Source organism: Vombatus ursinus, unplaced genomic scaffold (genome assembly GCF_900497805.2).
Source record: "Vombatus ursinus unplaced genomic scaffold, bare-nosed wombat genome assembly UNPS02014786.1, whole genome shotgun sequence".
NCBI classification, from domain to species: Eukaryota; Metazoa; Chordata; class Mammalia; order Diprotodontia; family Vombatidae; genus Vombatus; species Vombatus ursinus.
Genome location: NW_020954564.1, coordinates 14,986,882 through 14,999,054, shown reverse-complemented (window position 1 = coordinate 14,999,054; position 12,173 = coordinate 14,986,882). Strand labels below are relative to the sequence as shown.

At 36.3% G+C, this 12,173-nt stretch overlaps 1 protein-coding gene across 5 annotated transcripts in view; it reads right to left on the bottom strand.

Annotated features, from left to right (window-relative positions):
* LOC114046865 (GTPase-activating protein and VPS9 domain-containing protein 1) overlaps nucleotides 1–12,173 on the bottom strand; it is a 91,362-nt gene that overhangs the window by 36,046 nt on the left and 43,143 nt on the right. For 3 of the 5 annotated variants that reach the window (XM_027867426.1, XM_027867427.1, XM_027867428.1), the window contains 3 exons: nucleotides 5,459–5,619; nucleotides 1,008–1,137; nucleotides 54–179 (listed from right to left, as the gene is read on the bottom strand). In XM_027867426.1, coding sequence (XP_027723227.1) covers nucleotides 54–179; nucleotides 1,008–1,137; nucleotides 5,459–5,619 — 417 coding nt within the window. The remainder of the gene's footprint in view (nucleotides 1–53; nucleotides 180–1,007; nucleotides 1,138–5,458; nucleotides 5,620–12,173) is intronic. The other 2 variants (XM_027867425.1, XM_027867429.1) reach the window with 1 other exon arrangement.

The window sequence follows — 12,173 nt, the reverse complement described above, 5'->3', positions numbered from 1 at the left end:
AAAAGCTTAAAGCTGTTTTTTATACTTTGCAGTTGTTTTTATCTATTTCTCACCTTGTTCATGTTCCAAAAGCTGTAGAGCTTCAACTCCATTACTCCCAGAAGGCCCTGCTCCAAGTTCTGATACAGACTCTCCTTCCAGGTCCAGAGAAGATACCGAATTAGAACGATTTGAAGGACCTACAGAAATTTTTTTTCTGTTAGTGACTGTCTTTAAGCAAGACACATTGCTGAGCCACATGCAAATTTTCATGCTTTGATAAGTGATTAAAAACTGTTAAGATACTGCTCTGAGAATTAAATTTAAATATTGAATCTGCAATCTCAAAATTCTTCAGGGTAGCAGTCTTTTTTCTGATTCATAGAATGACCAAAACTCCCACTTTGAGAATTAACCATTCAATTTTTTCATTCATATTTCTGTTGTATGCTCCTGGATCAATGAGGTGTGTGAATGGTGCAGCACAACCTATCACTCTTTAATCACTTATATGCTAAATGTGGTGGACAGTACAAGCCTGGCAAGAACAACTGTGAGCAGTTTGTCACCTAGAGTTACAATGACTTAGCTCTACTTTAGAAAATACGTAAAAGCAAATTTGGAAGAAAAATGACATAAAATTTAAAACTATAAATGCTACTGAAACAAAATGCTGGTTTATTTGTTCATTCTAGTTAGACATGCATTATTTATGTACCTCTAAAGGAGCCATAGAGTCTAAAAGGCAAATACGTGGATGGCCATTAACAGGAAATACACAAAACTGCCAAAGACTGGCCACAAGAATATTCAGATTTTAATGAAGCAAACTTACTTCTCTTTTTTCCTCATTTCAACTTTTTAACAATCTCTTGCATATCAAATTTCAAGTATTTATCTTTATAACCAACTGTAGCACACTTACTAAAAGGCAAAGATGGCATAAGCATCCTTCTTAATAAAGCTCCTTTAAAGAAAACTACAAAATCTACTTGAATCACAATTCCTGGAATAAAGTAACCCTTCACCTTCAGATATTCCTTCCAGATTATCACTGCAGAGGGAAAAGCGCAAGGTTTTATCAGGTTTACCGTGGAGTTTGGTTTCATCAACAGGGACATCTCCTTGTCCTCCATCTGAAAGCTGCATGTTTAAGACCTAAGAGATAAAGTCATTCTGGTATTGATATTATAACAAGTGAAAATGAGATGGAATTTTTAACAAACAACAACAACCACCTCACACTTCTATAGTACTTTAAGGTTTACACTTTATTCTAATCAACCCTGAAAGGTAGACAGCACAGTAATTCTACCTATCTACACTACGGATGAAGAAACTAAGCTCACAGAGATAAAAAAAGGTTCAAGAGTCACACAATAATAATAATAATAAATAATAAGCATCAGAGCCAGGATTCCTATTATTATTAAGCTTTAAGCTGAAGGGACTATCTAATACAACCCCTCCTTATAACAGACCAGGACACTGAGGGGAAAAGTGACTTGCCTGTGGTCACATGGATAGTAGGTAGCAAAGCCAACATTCAAGCACAAGTCTTCTAACTCACAATCCTGTATTCTTTCTATTATACTGCAGGTCACAGTCTCCTAACATCAAGTTTAGCCCTCTTTCTACTATACAGTGATAGCACTATTTTAAGGTTTTTTTCCTTTTTCTTTCTTTTTTTTTTTTTTGGTCTAGGCAATGGATTTAAGTGACTTGCCCAGGGTCACACAGCTAGTAAGTGTAAAATATCTGGTCTGAGGCCGAATTTGAACTCAGGTCCTCCTGAATCCAGGGCTGGTGCTCTACCCACTGTACCACCTAGCTGCCCCTAAGGTTTTTTTCTTAATTAGAGAAATCAATTTTCAAGAGTCTTTTGGTACTACATAATTTTAATACTATTAGTATTTTAGTACTAATAAACTTATTATTTTATGACCACTTTCAGCTATTAGAATCTCTAAGGCAGGAAATGAAACCCTATCTTATAACTTCCCTAACAATTTTCCTTAGAAATGAACATCAACAGAAAGGCTGGGCTCCATGACACATCCCTGAAGTACTACTTCTAGGAAGGCTGAGAGGCCTGACTCCAGGGATTCTGAGCTGCTGCAGCAAGGTTAAAGTCTACTGGGTGTCCTCACTAAATCTGGTACCAAAGTGTGAGACTCTAGAAGCAAATGGCCACCAGGTTTGACTGAAGAGGGACGATTTGGCCCAGGTCAGAAAAATGGAGCGTTTAATTAAAGCCTCTGTGATGATCAGTATTAGGCCCAGAAGGGGCCACTGCACTTCCAATCTAAGCAATCTAGATAGTTGTTATTGTTCAGTTGTTTCAGTTAAGTATGACTCTTGATGACCCCATTTGGGGTTTTCTTGGCAAAGATAATGGAGTTGTTTGTTATTTCCTTCTCCAGATTATTTACTGATGAGGAATTGAGGAAAACAGGAATAAGTGACTTGTCCAGGGTCACACAGCTAAAAAGTATCTTAGGCCAGATTTGAATTCAGGAAGAGGGATCTTCCTGACTATAGGCCCAGAACTCTATCCACTGCCCCCCCTAGCTACTGGAACTAGGGAGACCCAGTGTCAAGTTGGATAAATAAGTACAGATAGCTCATTTTATGTAAACTCATATTACGCAAATTCAATTTTACAAAAAGAATTCTGAAAGGTATGGGAAGATCAAACAGAAACATGTATGAAGAGACTTTGGAAAAAAGCACGGATTTGACAAAGATAAAACATTCAAGGAAGTTAGTAACAAGATTATAAAATTAGCATAAAAACTGGAGCTAGAAGTAAATGAGAATGATGTGGAAGAGTTGATTCAGTCTCATGAAGAACTGTCAAATGGTGATCAATTGAGCTCCTAGCTACGAAGATTACAGAAAAAGAAAGGGAAGTTATGGAACCTGAGGTTAAAAAAAAAAAAAAGGCTCACAAAAAAATAGGTGGCAGAAATATTTCATTATTTGATTTATTTTTTTTCTTGTATTAAAATGATGGATCCCAAACACTTCAAGATTTTCAAAAGTTAAAAGACTAGTTAAGGATAATATTGCTTGCTATTGTCAGATATACAAGGAAAAAAAAAAAGAGAGAGCCCCTGTCCAAATATCTCTCAATAGTTTCATAAAAAAAATTGCACAGCCAGTGGACAAAGGCTAGGCACAGTGGGTGGGGACGAAGCAACATAGCACACACCTGTGTTAATTTTACTGTGCTATACTGTGCATACTTTATAATTAACTTTACCTTTCATTTCATAATCCTGTCTATTATCATGGTACGGTAATATGTCTGCATTTTAGTACACTTTGTGACTTCCATAAAGGTATTATGTTGGTGTATGCCTTTGTTATATAGGCTAAATAAAGTGGGTGAGTAGGGGCACTTGCATTACATCAAAATCACTTTATATAGAGGTCTGCTGAATGGTCCACTTATGTTAAGAGAGATCTGTCTGTGAAATAAAACTGTAAACAGGAAAGATTATATTTAAGCAAATTATTTTTCTGTGATTCTCTTTTTAAAAAGAATTGTTGAGATATCATAAAATTTTTCAAATTTTTCCTTGGAAACAGAAAGCACTGTAATTTAGTGTGAGTTGAGCTTGCACTTAACTTTACAGGATCTGGTCACATATGAAGGCTCAATATTGCTGCTAACCCCAGCTCTTAATCTCTCAGTGTTAATCAATATGCATTTTACAATGTCTTGTATTTGTAAAGCACTTTCAAAATATTTTTATTAGTTCTCACCACAGTCCTCCTGACTCATCTTTGAATGAGATGTCCAATTTTTTAAAAGATTAAATGACCTATTCAAAGTCAACCAGCACATTAGAGGCACACCAGGAATCTGAACCTTAAATATCTTATTTTCCAGGCAAATGTTGGAAATATGTAGGAGAAAGGATATCACTTTACCCCATAAACATAAGAAATTTCAATCCATAGAAAGGTCATTTTAACATCTATATTTAAATAACTAATTGTTAATAGTTTAAGCACCAGCACATTATAATGTCAAATATAGTATAAACAATTACACTGTACAAATTTTTTAAAAATCTACTTGAAAATATATTTATCCATACAAACTAAGTTGTGCAGTAAAAGTTCATGTTGCTACAATACTTTAAGGTTTATGAAGAGCTTTCCTTACAACAACCCTACTGGGTGGCAATGTATAAATCACTGTCCTCATTTCAGAAATAGCGAAACTAGGGCTCAGAGAAAACCACGGAGCTGGAGAGACCTCCAACTTCCACATCCAAAAGGCCCTGCTTGAAAACTCACAGGAATAAAAAGCTGCTACTGCTCTCAACGTGACCCTTCCACTTCTTTTGCTGTTGTTCCATTGTTTTTCAGTTGTGTCCAGCTCTTTGTGACTCTATTTGGGTTTTTCTTGGCAGAGATACTGGAGTAGTTTGCCATTTCCTTCTCCAGCTCATTTTACAGATGAGGAAACTGAGGCAAACAGGGTTAAGTGACTGCCTAGAGTCACACAGCTAGTAAGTGTCTGAGACCAGATTTGAACTCAGGAAGATGAGTCTTCCTAACTGCAAGCCCAACACTCTATCCATTGTACCATAGTCATTCTACTAACTAGAGTCAAAATGTAAGATCTGCCTCAATTTATGCTATACTAGGTTCTAGAAGGTCATACCAGTGGACAGTAAGTTCAGGCATGCCCTATATTATGTTGTAACAGTTTCATAAATGCCTGGAGACAGATCACATGTCTGCCTACAGATAAACCCAGTCAGTTACACAACTACAAAAATCACAAATCTTTTTTAAGAATAATAAATTCTTAATAAAAATTCATGAATAATATGCTTTACCTGCAAAAAAAGAATAATGCCTCTTGCCTATCTGTTCAAGTGCTCACAGAAGCTTGAAAAGGACACCAGACATTCAGAGTAACTTCAAAAGATGCGGTTGGTATAATGGAAAGAACCTTAGTCTTGAATCACAGAAGCTTGTCCCACACCACAAAGCCAGTAAGTCACAGTTATGACTCAAACTCAAACTTGGGCCTTCACATTGCTAACATCAGTACTTTTACTTGCTATATTTACAAAGCATCCTGAATTGTCAAAACCATCAAAGAAAGATCCTTATAATAAATAACTTCATGAAGAAAGTTCCTCCTAAGGAAAACAGATGTGGAAAGAAAGAATATAAAACAATTACACATCACAGTGAAAAGAGTAATGAATTTGGGGTTAGAAAATCTGTTTCAATTTCTACCTTTAACACTAAGTGACCACGGGCAAGTCATTTTACCTAAGAACTTCAGTATTTTCAGTAAAAAGTGATAATAATCCATGTACTGCTCAGGCTATTTCACAGGATGACTGAAATAAAAGCATTTTGTAAAACCTGAAAGCACTACAGAAACGGGAATTTTTATTACTATAAAACTGAGGACTATATCTAACATTCAGCAAAACAGCCATACCTCATTTTCTGACATCATGCCTGGAGTAAGCTGGGGGCCTGTCCCCAAAGAAATGACCAACACTTCTTCTGGCTGCACTTCCTGAATCGTCTCTTGGGATAATCCATCATGGTCTGGGTGCTGGTCAATTAGCATATTGGTACGACTTCTGCTCCGAGTTGCTAATAAAAAATTTCAGATACAACTTTTGAGGAAATTTTTTAAATGACCCATAAATGGCTCACAGATGAGGGAAAACTTAAAAATAACATAAAAGGCTCACAAATAAAAAGTCAAAATAAACTTAACACAGAATGCTTGCACATGCACAAAAAAAAGAGTGGACAAAATACAGAATATATTTATGGACGACATAAAAGTAGGACTACCCTGCTAATCTACCATAACATTACTGACTCCTTTTTCAAGAGTTCAACTATAAATTTCTAACTATACAAAATGGAATTCAAAATTAAACATCCCAGTACAAAAGACAGAAATACTATGTTAACTAGCATGCCTAAAATAAATATGAAATATGATCTTCCTCCCTCATCTCTCACAAGGCACTCAGTCAAATATTACTACATAGTACAATTATTTCCACAATATGTCTTAGCCTCCTATGACAGCACAAGCTGTGTGACAGCAAGGCCCAAAATAACACCAGGAAATATTATAGTATGATGGAAGGAGTTTTGGACTTGAATTCAGAGAATGTAGATTAAGATGCCAAGTCTGCTACTTTCCACCTAGGTAATCTGTGTACAGTCAGTCATTTTCCCTCTTTGAGCCTTAGTTTCTGTTATCTATAAAGCAAAGGAGTTGGACTAGATGATCTCTAAGTTACACTGAAGTCTCAAACTATCACTATGTCTTATTTAAATTCTGTATTCTCCTTACATCAAGCATAGAATTCTGAACACAGTAGGTGATCAATAAACGTTTGTTAACCTGAAATGAGTAGATTTGTTTCACAGCCAATGTGCATATGGGGTAGTAATAAAAGCACCCTCTCATCAGGTCTTATTTCCTAAAATATGAACATTAGCTTCCTGTAGAAACTGATGAATAAATAATTCCGTTTTTACAATGTACAGAGCACTGTATGCTAGGCTAGGAGAGACAGAAAGATTAGATGCAGTCGTGAAGCTCAGACTTTAGGAGAAGGATAAGACACAAATAAAGGTAATGATAATACACAATAGTCCATGGTAACTAAGAGACTGCTGTTGAGGATATGAAGGGGAAGATCATTAACTAGGCTCTATTACACAAATGAGATAAACTTTAGGTTAAATAGTATTGTGGAGAAAGAGCATTAGAACTGGAGTCAGAACAAGGTTCATGTCCTAGCTCCATCCCGTTAGGACTGTGGCCATGGGCGAGTAACTTTAAAATTCAGTATTCTTATCAGTAAAATGGAAATAACAATCATGTACTACTCCCAAGAGCTACTGTGAGAAGATCACACTGTAAATTATAAATAAGGCATTACAGAAACAGTAACTATTCGAACTATTTTTTCAAATTCAAATTTAATAAGAATTTGTTAAGTGACTACTGGGTGCCAACCATATTCAGAGCAACCAAAGATTTGGAAGACAAAAACAAACACAGTCCTTGCCCTCAGCAAGCAGTGAATATTCTGCTGATGGGAAATAGCATGTACACAGATAAGTAAATAAAAAATATAAGCAAAATCAATACAAAGTATTATCAGGAGGGGTAAGCAGCATCCTAACGAACGAGGGAATCAGGAAAGCCTTTTGTAGGAGGTGGTACATAAGCTGAATCTTGAAGGAAGTTAAGGATTTCAGAGGTCAAGGTGAGGAAGTAGAATATGGAAGAAGATGAACCAGGAACTAGGTCAGTTTTGTGGAAAAGAATTAGAAGTTAGGCTTCCACAGCAGAACAAGGGAATTCTGAGGAGAACTTCCAAGATCTTGTGGATAGTCCCTCAACCAATCAGAAAGTGCCCCAGACATTCTGCAAAACAACTAGTTCTAGGGGCAGCTAGGTGGCATAGTGGATAAAGCACCGGCCCTGGAGTCAGGAGGACCTGAGATCAAATCCAGCCTCAGACCAAACATTTGACATTTACTAGCTGTGTGACCCTTGGCAAGTCATTTATCCCCAATTGCTTTACCAAAAAAAAAAAACAAAACAAAACAAAACAAAACAAACAAAAAAAAAAACAACAACAAACAACTAGTTCCTTAAAAAGAACTCTGGAGGCTAAACCAGTTGTAACCCGCTTACTTAATAATCTTATTGAATACTAAGTGACACAGGGGCAGCTAGGTGGCACAGTGGATAGAGCACCGGCCCTGAAGTCAGGAGGACCTGAGTTCAAATCCGACCTCAGACCAAACACTTGATACATACTAGCTATGTGACCTTGGGCAAGTCATTAAACCCCGATCGCCTCACTTAAAGAAAAAAAAATATTAAGTGACACACCCTGAGGGTGGAGATAGCTGCAATTTTTGAACATGGGACATATGAACTGGGAGGGATTAACATTACAAGGAGGAACATGGGATGGGTGGTTCAAGAAGAATGTAACTCAGTTAAGCTGGTTCAATCCTAGCTCTGATGGGAGGAGCAGGATCATACTAACAGTATAAAAGCTGGCTCTCACTTCTGTATGGTGTGCCTCTTCCACCAGGGGGTGCACACTTCTTGCAAGAACTGTAATAAACAATTCTTTCACTCTGGACTTAGTTTCATTACCGAGCAAGACTCCACTCAGCATTGCAAGTGGGAAAGCAACGGACTGCAAGAGCTTGCCTGGGCTAACTTCCCAACCCTGCTGAGAGGGTTCAAAGGGCTCTATTTCTAACAGTTTGACTGAAATATTTCATGTGTAAGAGGAAGAAATGTGTAAAATCAGCCTGAAAAGAAAGGTTAGAGCCACATGGTAAGGGAGTTTAAACATGAAATAGATGAATTTCTTTTTTGTCCTAGAGTAAATAGGGAAGCACAGAAGCTTCTTGAGCACACCAGAGACATAATTAGACCTATGCTTTAGTAATAAATTTTAGCAGCTGTGAAGTGGATGATGTGAAGAGGGGAAGACACTTAAGGCCAGAGGTTATTGCAACAGTCCATATAAACAGTGATGAGGCCTGAAACAAGACAGTGGCTGTATGAATGGAGGGAAGGGACAGAGGTAAAGGATGTAGTAGAAACAAAATCAAAAGGACTTGGTTACTGATAGGACATAGGAGATGAAAGGGCAAGAAGAATTATGCGTGACTCGAAGGCTGTAAACTTGTATAACAATGGTGGTGCTTAAATAAAGTCAAAAGGAGGGATGAGTTTAGAGTAAGGAAAAATGCTGCTCTGGATATGCTGACTTTTTATATGCCAAGAGACAACCAGGTGGAGATGTCCAACAAGCACAAAGTGACAGAGGGCTAGACTTCAAAAGAAGCCTGAGTATATAGATTTAAAGGTAATTTATGCAGAAATGATAGCTGAATTCATGGGAGTTAGAGACCAAGGAGGAAGAATTTAAAAAGAGGAGAGGATTTCGGAGAGAGCCCTCCTCTGTCCCTCTCTCTTCATAAATTCTCTTGGAGGGCTAATCAAATAGCCTAATGTACAAAAATATAAGCAGGAAATTTTTCTTATGTTTGAATTTAAAGATTGTGCCTTCTTGTCAAATTCAAGCCTTTAAGAAGGATCTGGCTACTATTCCTTTTCCTTTCTCCCTCCTATAAGCCAAAAACTGACTGGCAGCCCATCAAGTAGGCTCCCAGAAGTCAAACCACCATCTATTCTGCTTCTAGAGTTGAAGAATCCAATGGTTCTTTTGAAAATTACTGGTCAATATTATAATGTAATCGTAGAATTTTATGAGTTAAAAGGACCCTCAGAAGTCATCTAGTCCAACCTTTACCACATCATTAACAAATATGGTCACCTATCCTCTGCCTATCTTTGGTGATGTGAAATTCACTGACCTCAAAAGAAGTTTTAGAGGATATCAGATGCCAAACTTATGAACTCTACTCTTCCTAAGATAATGGTCAACCTTCTTTCAGTGAACCATAAAATTAAACATAAGTATTAACTGTAAACAAACAAAAACTCCTCTTCCAATGCCTAATATATAGTACAATGAAACATAGACAATTGGAAAAACAAAGGTTTTCCAATATCCCTTTGATCAAAAGCCACCTTACTTCCAGGATAAGATGGAAGGGAATGGAAATAAAAATAAACTAACTTATTATATTGCCACCTTTTAGAATTAAATATTGACAAAATTAAATACACTCTTTTTTGTCACATGGAAAAGGGATTCTACTGGCTCATCTCCACTCTAAAAAGATGAACTAGTAGCAAAATGCAAGCTGCAGAGAGACAGATTTTTGGCTCCATTTAAAGAACACCTTCCTAACAAAGAGAGCTATTCAAAATCTGAGTGGGCTATCTCTGGAAATAGTGGATTCATTTTCAAGCAAAACTCCAGATGACCTCTTATTAGGAATGTTGTAGAAAAGATTTCTGATTAAGTACAGGTTGAAGTAGATGATCTCTGAGGTCCTTTCCAGCTCTGAAATTCTGTGAAATGCTTTAAGTGTAAAGCTTGATTAAGGGGATAAAAAAAAGCACTTTCTATTTCAAAATTCAGAGTACTTAATTAACAAAGCAAACCCTAATTGTATTTCAATTTACAAGAAAGCATAACACATAGCCTATGTCAACATTCAGTGTACAAGAATATTACAAAAATTGACTTAATTATCTAAGTAAACCCTGTTTCTCTTACATGTACTGTGTCACAATTGATAAATATCATAAGACAGTATCGTATTATTTTATAAGTAAAAGATAAATCTTGACATATTAACAAATAAAAACTTGTACTATAAAAGAAGGCAAATTCTCCTTTGGTTACTTATTTCACAAAGGTGCAAAATAAATACAATGACATAGAAAAAAGAATTCAAATTATATACATTCCTTAGACCACATGTGTGAATTTTAAGGGACAAATGCCCCAAGGACCTTAAAATATCTAAATCTCAAACACCCATTTACACAAAACAAGTAAGACATGCACATGAAGCATAATTTGTGAAATAATTTTTTAAAGTAGAAGAAAGAGAGCCTATTACCCACCAAATGGGGTTACTAGAGTAATGTGAGCTGTGAGATTGGTGGCTGAGGGATCCCATGCAGTGATGGCTGCTAACTGTTGTCCTGGGGTTCGACAGCATTAAACAGAAAGAAAATCAACCCTTTGAACAACAGAAACATTTTTAGAAATGTGAAATAAAACGCAATGATCTGGTATCAATTTCATAAAAGAATTATGGGGAAACATTTAAAAATTATTTTCCATTAGTTTTAACCCTAAAATAGTTTCAGAGTATAACAAGAGAAAGCTGTTACACTGAAATAAGCTATGGACATGAATAACTCCAAATTAATAAACATCATTTCTTTCTTCCTTTTTAAAGAATAGAAGCCCTTGATATTTTAATCTCACATAAAGTACAAATGCAATATAACAATATAGCAGAAGAAGTAGGTGATTCATTTAGATAATAGAAGTTCCATTATTTAGTTATACTATATGCATGACATTAGGCAAATCACAGACTCATTTTCATTTATAAAATATAACATATGCACTACACAAACGATTAAACACTATACACATAAGCAATCATTACTATTATTCTACTTCAGTAATTTTCTAATGCTTCCAGCAACTTGCATGCTGATGTCAACACAAGCTCCAGCAAGGCCAAACCACTTGGAAGGAGTCAAAAAATGGGATCGATAACAGACTTGTATCTACCATGGTGAGGCCTATTACCAGAAGACTGGCCATCAGGAGATGATTTTTTCCCCCACAACCATAGTGACTCAAGAAAACAATCCACTAAATCTGCTGAGGTTAAGATCTACATCAGTAGAAGGAAAACTCACACCAATGAAATCAGAGTTCTCTGAAGTATTACTATTACTAATATTATTTAATTTGAAAGATCACATGATGATATTAGTTACTAAAAAGAATTAACACACTAATATTCCTAAGATTCAACACAGCAAAGCCCTGAATTGGCCAGAATTAGAATAAAAGTCAAAATGAAATACTAAGACATTATTCAATAAATGAGCTGCTTTAGAATGAACTGTCATTTTACTTTCGGCCTCAGAAAATCAGATTTCATCAGTATGGCCTTTCCCTCTACCAACACAGATAACAGCTGTCCACCCCATGGTGGACAAGGTGATAAGACCAAAAGTAAGCAAACAAAACATTTATCATCTAGAGGCCAACTTTCTGAACTTCAGAGAGGAGGTCCTTCATCCTTAGCTAGGTTAGCCTTGGACTGCAGATACATAAAGCCCCAAGGAGAACCATACTTAAAGACGTTCCAGCTTATCTGTATCCGCCAAACCTTATGGCAAACTACTCTTTTCTGACTCCAGAATCAGAGTTCTTTTCACTACACCACAGCTATAGCAAAGACAACAGCTAAAGAAGAAATACTAAATAAAAACATTGTCATACCTTACCATCTACTATTTTAGTTTCAGGTATAATCCCACCTAACACTGTTAACTGGTTTAGCAAAAAAGAAATAGTGAGCAAAACAATTAAGGACCATTAGTTCCAGAGGAGTAATATTAAAAGGAGGACAGGAAACACTGTCACTCAGGTGACTTAAGGACAATGAGGTTCAAATGCTTAACCTCTATACTG